The following is a 9782-nucleotide window of genomic DNA, read 5'->3' on the forward strand; positions in this document are numbered from 1 at the left end:
TGTCAGTCAGGAAACTGAAGGCAGGAAAACTCTCCAGTGTACCAGGGAGAATGGGGAAAAGTCTTAGACCCAGCAGACAGAATCAGCAGGTGAAGAAAGGCTTTTATTAGGGGCCAGGAAACACACACATAAAGCCAATACACAGAGAAAAGACTCTCTGCAAAGTATGAGGAACTGGGGAAGCTGAAGCCCTACCTTTCCCTGAAGGCTGGGTTTAAGAGTCAGTGAGGGGTCTTCTTCCCCTCATTTAATGTTGCTCAGTTTGGACAAAAATAGGGAGGCTGGTAGGTCCACAAGTTTGGGGTAAACATGTCCTGATCCAGCTTTGAACTTGTCTAGCTGGTCCTTCAGAATGTGCATATGCATGTACAAATGTTTTGGGGGAAGACAGGTCTTTAGGTGTTTGTCTTCAGTCATGTTTATGAAGAAAAAGCTGAAAGTTTGCCAGCCTTACTTACTATCTATTTGTGACTCCTTTCCCTGTCTGTCTACCTATCAGAGATCTGTCTAACTCCCTTCTAGCCTCTCACATAGATCACTCCAAAAGCCACTTGCAGACTAGGATTAGAGGGCTCCGGGTGGATGGATCATACTACCCATAATTTCCTCAGAGCTCCAGATGTTAGAACTCAGTCTTCATTTCAGTTCCCAGATGCACAGTACCAAGGTCATGATCATTCTGGAGCCATATTGATGCCCCAGTTCTTATGATGTAGAGTAGACATCAGGTCAGTTTCCATGTACCATAGACATGCTTGGGGAGAAAAAAATTTCTTTAAAGCATGGCCCCATTCCTATACCAAAAAAAATTTTTTTTAATTTAATTGTGCAAAGCCTACAGCTATGACACCACAGTGTCTTAAAAGTAGAAGAACTCAGCAAGTGCTGCCTGCAAGTTAGCTGATGGGAAGTATTGATGAAAAGAAAAAGTCACATGTTTTTCATTTCTAGACAGAAGAGTGAGAGCCACAGGCCTTTATCAAACTCTTCAACAGAAGTGTCTGCATACCCCGTGTCCAGGTAGTCACTTGTGAATCTCACATGAAGCTTTTGCATCAAAGGCTTTCTAAGGAGGTGTCAGAATACTGTCTAGGGACTAGCATTGAAGCTGGAGCCCCACTATGGCAGTCAGATTCCACATACCAAGTAATTAGTCTTTTAAACTTTGACTTCCTCCTCTCTAAAAGGAATCTGCAGTCCTGTGGGGAGGTTTTAAGCCCCCCAAAGTCCATGCCTTAGCCGAGACTGAAAAAATCAAAGAAGCAATGCAACTGAATGTACTAAGTCTCCCCAGGGGATTTCACAGATGAACCCAATAAGTGCTCATTCATTAAGATTCTGAACCCACTTTGTATCAGATAAAAGATAGGAAAGTGGTTTAAATGACATCCCCTGGCCACGGCTAAGATGAAACTTTCCATGGATGTCTGCCTTGGACCTGCTGAAACAGATGATTCCTTTCTGTGCCACTGGATATGTGTCTCAGTTCTGTTGTCTTTGCAAAACCTGTTGTAGGGGTGAGGCTCAAGCAGTTAGCTCACTCAACACATTAGACTATAACACCTGGTATTTTTCTCACAGTAAGTATGTACAACAGAAGGCTCATGTGTTCCCACCAACCTCTGAATTTGAACTTTAGAACATCACCAATATATCACATAGTAATTCCTGTGTCTCCCATATGTTAGCTATTTGTTAAGAACCAAGAATCAGCTCTAGGAAGGAGTAAGTTCACCTACACAGAGGTTCACACTTTCAGTTTAGAGAAAGGTGATGGGTCACCTTTTTTTATGTTCAGGTCAGTCAAGAGCATTTCCAAGAGGAGATTTGTGAGAAATCCAGCCAAGGCCAGTGTACCTGTCAGGATGCAGAAAAGGCAGGGGGCATGATGGGATCTGGTCTGTGGCCTTTATTAGGGTTTCTGCAGGAAAGACAAGACAAGGTAAAAAGATTGTGATTGCCAAACTTGTATAATTGTGGCAGGCTGTCAGCTCCAGGTCAGTCTTTAGTTGACTGATAACAGAACCCTGGATCATTAAGGAGAAGAACATTACTATGGGTTATGGGCTCTGTACATGAGGTAGGTCTCAGGACTAACTAGTCAGTGATGTGTATAGCAAAGACATACTCCTTGTTGAGTTCTTTGTTGGTTGCAGTAATTACTCATTCCAAGAAGGAGCAGTCTCTCCCCAGCCAGACTTTTATATGTCTAAACCTCATAATAGGATTCGGAGTATAGCTCAGTGGTAGAATGCAAGCCAAGCGTAAGTGAGGCACTGAGTTCAAGCCCAAGCAAGGCAAAGAAAAACATTCACATCCTAAAATACCATAAGATAGAAAAATTATAATACAGTTACATGACTGTTGAATATACTTAGTGGCACTAAATTGTGCACTTGAAAGTGCTAAAATGGCTGTGCCTGGAGCTGACCCTGTGCCACAGCTCTCCATACCCAAAGAGTATTCTTCTCAGAGAGAAATGGTCTCCCAGGAGTACTGACACACAGGCTTGAAGGAGGGACAAGCCACAGTTAGAGACAGCAAGACCAGCTAATACCAGAAATAACCAGATGGCAAAAGGCAAGGGCAAGAACATAAGCAATAGAAACCAAGGCTACTTGGCATCATCAGAACCCAGTTCTCCCACCACAGCAAGCCCTGGATGCCCCAACACACCAGAAAAGCAAGACTCTAATTTAAAATCACATCTCATGATCATGATAGAGGACTTAAAAAAAACATAAATAACTCCCTTAAAGAAATACAGGAGAACACAGGTAAACAGAAGTCCTAAAAGAGGAAACACAAAAATCCCTTAAAGAATTACAGGAAAACACAACCAAACAGGTGAAGGAATTGGACAAAACCATCCAGGATCTAAAAATTGAAATAGAAACAATAAAGAGTTCACAGAGGGAGACAACCCTGGAGATAGAAAACCTAGGAAAGAGATCAGGAGTCATAGATGCAAGCATCATCAACAAAATACAAGATATAGAAGAATCTCAAGTGCAGAAGATATCATAGAAAACATTTACACAACAATGAAAGAAAATGCAAAATGCAAAAAGCTCCTTACCTAAAACATCCAGGAAATCCAGGACACCAAAGACCAAACCTAAGGATAATAGGTATAGAAGAGAGTGAAGATTCCCAATGTAATGGGCCAGTAAATATCTTCAACAAAATCATAGAAGAAAGCTTCCCTAACCTAAAGAAAGAGATGCCCATGAATATACAGGAAGCCTACAGAACTCCAAATAGACTGGACCAAAAAAGGAATTCCTCCCAGGACAAAATAATCAAAACACCAAATGCACTAAACAAAGAATATTAAAAGCAGTAAGGTCAAATAATATATAAATGTAGACCTATCAGAATTACACTAGACTTCTCACCAGAGACTATGAAAGCTAGAAAATACCGAGCACATATTATACAGACCCTAAGAGAACACAAATGCCAGCCCAGGCTACTATACCCAGCAAAACTCTCAATTATCATAGATGGAGAAACCAAGATATTCCATGACAAAACAAATTTACACAATATCTTTCCACAAATCCAGCCCTACAAAGAATAATAGATGGAAAACATCAACACAAGGAGAGAAAATACACCCTAGAAAAAGGAAGAAAGTAATATTTTTTTTCAACAAACTCAAAAGAAGATAGCCACACAAACAAAAATAACATCAAAAATAATAGGAAGCAACAGTTACTATTCCTTAATATCTCTTAACATCAATAGACTCAATTCCCCAATGAAAGTGCTAAAATGGTATGTTTTTATGTTATGTGGATTTCAACACAACTTAAAATAACTTTGAATCCAGAATGCACAAGCACAAATGTGTAAATTGCAGTCAGAAATTTAAAAAATTGAGGAGAGGAAGAAGGCAAAGCTCGTATCAAAAGCTTAGAGTGTTAAAGGTGTCTCAAGTCAGCCTTCCCTCAAAATGTAAAAGAATTGAATCATCTCCTACAAAGTATTCACTACCCTCTAAAATGCATATTTTAGGCAATTCTAAAACTTAACCCCCATGGTGGATAAAAACAAAAAGAAACAGCATAGAATTTCTCCATCTTTAAGCCAATTCTCACTTCTCATTATCCTGTTACTCTCTACAAGATCAGAAACGATGATGTAGGTTATCCTGTGCTGCAAATCTGGCTCATCTTCATGGGTGGAGCTGGGAGATGAGGATGCTGAACCCCATCCTCGATGCTTGCCTTGCATGCTCAACTCACCATTACTGGGCCCCTGCTAAACTAGATAAGAGAAAGCTATGGGTTTTTCCACAACAGAGTGTTATTATATGTGCATGCAGTATGTGTGTGTGGGAGTGTATTTTAATCTATCAGAGTTATGTACATTTTTACTGAATGTTTCCCTCCAAACTCCCCTCTACTGAGGGTAGAGAACACATCATACTGAACATTTTGCATCCAAAGTAATGTAACAGACTAGAAGACTATTGCCCCATTGCATTGCATTACCCAGTCTCACCTAACTCTTTTCTCTGAGTTCTGGAAAGCCCACAGTTAATTCTTCTTTTTCCTTACTCATCTGCCAACTCTTTTCTCTACTCATTATGCCAAGATTCTCTGGCATAAACACCTTTGGCTGCCAAACCTTTCTGCTATTGTCTTAACATAAGCAACCCAAAGATGACTGCCTTTCTCTCTCCCTACAATTTGTTTAGCACATCCAGTTCCCAGATGCTGTGGAGGGAGTACCAGGGGAAAGGGAAGAGATTATTTTGGGAAAGGAGTGTCAGGGAAGGAGTGGATGGTTTCCCTAAGTCACAGATGAGGCCAGAAGGTCCCTGGAGTGTTGAGAATAAGTGTGTTAGTTAAATGATGAGGTGTGATCCACATTTGGACTCCTTTCTGTAGGCTGGAATGAAGACTCATGGCTTCCAAGTACATACTGTTCCCTGACCAAATCACTGCATTGAGTCAGATGAGAGCACCAATACCAGTTTGAAAATCCTGATCTATGTATAAGAATTTATATTCACTTCCCAGAGTTTAGGACACTATTATAAAAGGCCATGCTGTAATTCTACCTGGATGTAACGTCAACTGAATGCTGTACTAGCATTAGAAGTCTTGGACTTGTGCTCTTACTAGACCACAAGGTCCATGGCAAGTTGTGCTCTTACTAGCCTTAGGTCCATGGCAAGTTCCCTGAGTCTTTGCTGCTCCTGTGTTCTCTGTGTGAAATGAGGTTAGAACTTACTTACTTTGTAGAGCATGAATTACATGCACAAAGCAGCTAATGCATTGCTTACAACAAGCATGTGAAGTAGGTGTGATATCACCTTTTTTTTACGAACTCACAAATTTCTTGTCCATGATATCAAAGTTACACACAGAGTAAAATTCAAGCCCTATCGCTGAGATACTCAGAGCCAGTCCTCCAACTGATGTCCTCTGTTGCTCTCTTGCAGAATCATCAGGTCAGGTATTTGGGAATGTAAAATGTTCTTAACATTCCCAGAACTTACTTACTCATCTGTTACACTTCCCATTAGAACCTGGTACATTTCACAACACTCGTATCAGGTAAATAGTAGCTACTAATACTATCACTGCTGATATTATTAAAATACTCTATTTGGCAAGGCACAGTGGCTCATACCTGTAATCCTATCTTGGGGTGTGGATTGTTATAGGCAAATCATGTGTCGGAGGACAGTTTGGATTATATTAATGAAATCATCTGAGGGGGAAACAGATTATATTCTAGATGCCATTTCCCTCCATTCCCAATGACAAGACTGAAAGTCTTTTCTGAGATGCTAATATTAATGGTAACCTTAGAATACACGATTTCTTTTAAGTTCATGGAAAAATGATGACGTAATGATTTGTGTAGGAGATTTCTTGCCACCCACCCTTTCACTGTCACTACCACACAAAACAAGGCTTAATCTCAAGAAACAACAGAGCATCTAAGCTGGCTTGTTCACAGTGTAGACCTAACATTGCTTTCCTCTCTGCTTCTTTCAGATCTTTGCTTATATGGATGAAACCTCTTCCCTAAAGGAAAAGTGGGACCTCCGAGCTCTTCGATTTTTATCAGTTAACTCTATAATTGATCCTTGGGTCTTTGCCATCCTTAGGCCACCGGTCCTGAGGTTAATGCGCTCAGTCCTCTGTTGTCGGACTTCACTGAGAACACAAGAAGCTCAACTAACTTCCTGTTCTACCCAGTCCACTGCCAGTAAACAGACTGACCTTTGTGGGCAGTTGTGAGGATGCACTTCACGAGGAAACCTCTGAAGAAGCCTTGAAATGGCCTCGTTGGAGAAATGTAAAGGGCTGGGATATAAACAAAATAGCCTTGCTCTGAGAAAGCAGATGAAGCAGACTTTACGAGGTGGTTTGGGCTGCAGATGTGACGACAGGGCCCTTTGTGGAAAGTGTCAGAGGATGGATAAAGCTCATATTATGTGCCCTTTGAAGGACAATCAGCTGTGTCTAAGACACAGTTGATTTAAGCTTTCCTGTTGAATGACAAAGCTTGTGGTTTTGTAATTTGTTTTAAAACTCTACATGGTTACTGTCTCCTGTTTTAATTTCAATGCCACTGCCGTTATAAACAGTCAGACTAAATGAAACTCATTCTCTAGGAAGTCAATTCGTGCAATCGATGAAGCAACCAGAGCAGACAAGTTGCTGTCTCATGATTGCTTAATGGAGTCTTTATTTGGACCATGAAGCTGAAAGCCAGTGGCCCCTTTCACTGTGTGTGTTCATGTCACTACTGTGCCACCCTTGAAAGGCACTGATTTTGGTTAATGCCAGTTTGGGTCACCCATCCTTTAAGAGCTCTGTCATGTTGTCAGATTATTTATTCTGTCTTATCTATTGTAAGGAGGCTACTGAAGAAAATGTCAGAAATTTGTGTCTCACAAAGAAATAATAAAAACTCTATTTTAATTAGTGTTCTTCAGTCTTTTGTAGATGAAGATTTTTCACAGTTGTATCTGAGGTCAGATTTTAGGATCAAAGCCCGAAAATTCAAGTCTATTCTTCAGGTACACTAGAATCCTTCCAGTGCTGGTACTAAGGACATAACGAACACACATACACTTTACAAGATGTTTGATTGTGTCACACCAAACTCTTTTGTCTGTATTTTTATTGAGGGAACGTATTTTGATTCATACAACAGGAGAAATCATGTGAGTCATATCTTAATATATTTCCAAGCGTTTAGCATGGTGTAAACTCAGCATTAAAGTATTTCAGTGAGCTTGTACATTTAGTCAGAGTTATGGTGTAAATACATATGAAATGCTACAAGCTAAACTATAAAACAAAAAAGTGGAAGTTTTCAATGAACTAACTCCCCAAGGGCAGTTTGCAGTTAGTGTAGACATGGCGTCTTTTAAGTAAAATAAAAGTTAAAAAAAAAAAACAAATTATTTTTGGGCAACTTTTTAAAATGTGCGATTGTTATAAATTAAAATTTTAAGATATCCAATGGAGTTCTGGATATTGAAAGAGACTTATGCTATCAGTTTTCAGTCTTCTGACATGGTCAATAGAATAATATAACCATCTTATTTGATGGCAGAAAAAAATTGTAGGATGGCTGTTAAAGTTTTTTTGGGGGGAAGGAGGTGGGAGGAGGTTCGAGACAGGGTTTCTCTGTGTAGCCCTGGCTGTCCTGGAACTCACTCTGTAGAGCAGGCTGACCTCGAACTCAGAAATCCACCTGCCTCTGCCTCCCAAGTGCTGGGATTAAAGGCGTGTGCCACCACTGACCAGCCCGACTGTTAGCTCTCTAAATTTAGTTGTTTCTCAAGCTTCATGTTTACCCAGAGCTATTTTTTTATAATTAGTTATCATTTAGAAAGACTCTGAATAACTAAGTATCTCTGATATAAATTATGTGAATCAAATCAGCTTTTACTTTTACAAGAATAAATAAATAGTTTGTGTTTGTATAAATTTAAGCATAACAGACAAAGCTTAATTTAACTAAAATCTAGATAGGTATAAATAAATACACCCAGTGTTGCGTGCCAAGAAATTATACTCCAGGGGATAACGAGGCCTGTGGTATGACCCCTAAGCAGAAAGTTCTGATTACTTTGCATCTGGAATTTTTATTTCTTTTATCAGATGTCTTTGTAAAATCTCAGAATGAAAAAAAAAAATTAACTACAATCTCTCAGTCCACCACACTGTGCCCCTACCCCATTGAGAACAATGCCTGAGAATTTTTTTTTAAATGGACATAGTACTGATGGGAACAGAATGATACACATGGGAGCATACAATATCAGAACTTAAGCTGATTAATTAATTAATTAATTAATTAATTTCCATTATTATGGCCAAATATAAGCATGGATCACTTTTTTCATGTGCGCACGTGTGTGTGTGTGTGTGTGTGTGTGTGTGTGTGTGTGTGTGTGTGTATGTGTGTGTGTTTATGGATCCCCAGGTTTACAGATCTTCTACTTCATTCATTCAGATTGTATCTTTCTATCAAATGAAGAGCTCAGCAATTTGCTGAGTCTAGCTGGCCAGCTTGCTCTGGAGGTCCTCTGTCTTTGCCTATCCAGTGATTATGTAGATTCTGGATTTCCAAACCCTGATCCTCAAATTTTCACAAAAGGGCTGTAATCACTGAGCCATTTCCTCAATTCTATTAAGCCATTATTTAAGAACTAGTCAGTCTCTAAGACTCCATTTTCTTGTGTGCTTCTGTTCCTTGTATGTTGATGACTAAATTCTGTTGCTTCATTTGCACCAATTTATACATAGAAAAAAAACCTGAATGCCAAAACTCTCTCTAACAATCACCTATTGTTCATGGCATTTCAAGGGCAATTTAGAAAAAAATAATACCTGGAAGGTATGTAACAATTTCCTCCTTATAGACCCTGTCCTATCAGCCGTGCTTTTTTTAGCTGCACTTTCCAGGTAGATGAAAGAAACCCATTACGTATTATACATTACATTTTACAAGGTTGTGTTTGAGAAAAGAGAACCTGATTGTGTTCTTTGCTTCCAAGTGTTGTTGGTGTGAAAAGGAAGAAAACTGGCAAGTGAATATGGAGCTGAGAGCGCCAGCCCTAAGTTAACATGTCCTGGACTGGAACCCAGTTGTCCGCTCTGTGCTAGGCTGTTTCTAAATGATTCAGTGCAACCCCAGTCACCTTTCCACAAAAGATTTGGAAAGCGTTGCTGTCAAATTGGAGCCTTGGCTCTCTAGGGATCTGATAGAGAACCATGTTTGCCATCAAGTCCATAGAAGAACTGAATGTCAAGACCTTTACAACTAAGACAACCACTGTACAGCCCCGTTCTCCAGAAACTACCATCCTCAAACCATAGAACCCAAACAAACTACAGCCAGCCCCATGCTCTCTATAAACTTCCATCTCCAAACCACCCAAGCTGGCATAGGAGGCCAATCCATCCCACCCCATGCTCAGCCTCACTTGTCAAACTTCAACATTCTCCTTTTTAATGTCAGTGCACTTTCAGAGGGATTGGCCTTATGCTAGAGTCAAAACAGCGCTGAGTTGGACTTGGACTAAGAAAAATAACACACTCTGGCTTAGAATTTGATAACTTAACTTTGAAAGGCAGGGGAGAACAATTAGCTCTCACTTGGGACAAGATTGTTTATTTCACTTAGCTAAGCCAAATCTAATGGTTTTCTAGACTTGGGCGGGGCTCCTACTTGGACCAGTCACAGAGATGCATTGCCCTCTGCATATGAACATTTCTTCTTTTTTTTTTTTTTTTTTT

At 39.9% G+C, this 9782-nt stretch overlaps 1 protein-coding gene across 2 annotated transcripts in view; it reads left to right on the forward strand.

Annotated features, from left to right (window-relative positions):
- Nucleotides 1–6955, forward strand: part of Ptger2 (prostaglandin E receptor 2) — a 14355-nt gene extending 7400 nt beyond the window's left edge. Inside the window, exon 2 of one of the 2 annotated variants that reach the window (XM_031362249.1) lies at nt 6018–6955. In XM_031362249.1, coding sequence (XP_031218109.1) covers nt 6018–6263 — 246 coding nt within the window. In that variant the 3' untranslated portion in view covers nt 6264–6955. The remainder of the gene's footprint in view (nt 1–6017) is intronic. The other variant, XM_031362251.1, reaches the window with a different exon arrangement.
- Nucleotides 6956–9782: the final 2827 nt, after the last annotated feature.

The sequence above is a fragment of the Mastomys coucha genome, unplaced genomic scaffold, assembly GCF_008632895.1.
Source record: "Mastomys coucha isolate ucsf_1 unplaced genomic scaffold, UCSF_Mcou_1 pScaffold9, whole genome shotgun sequence".
In the NCBI taxonomy this organism is placed as follows: domain Eukaryota; kingdom Metazoa; phylum Chordata; class Mammalia; order Rodentia; family Muridae; genus Mastomys; species Mastomys coucha.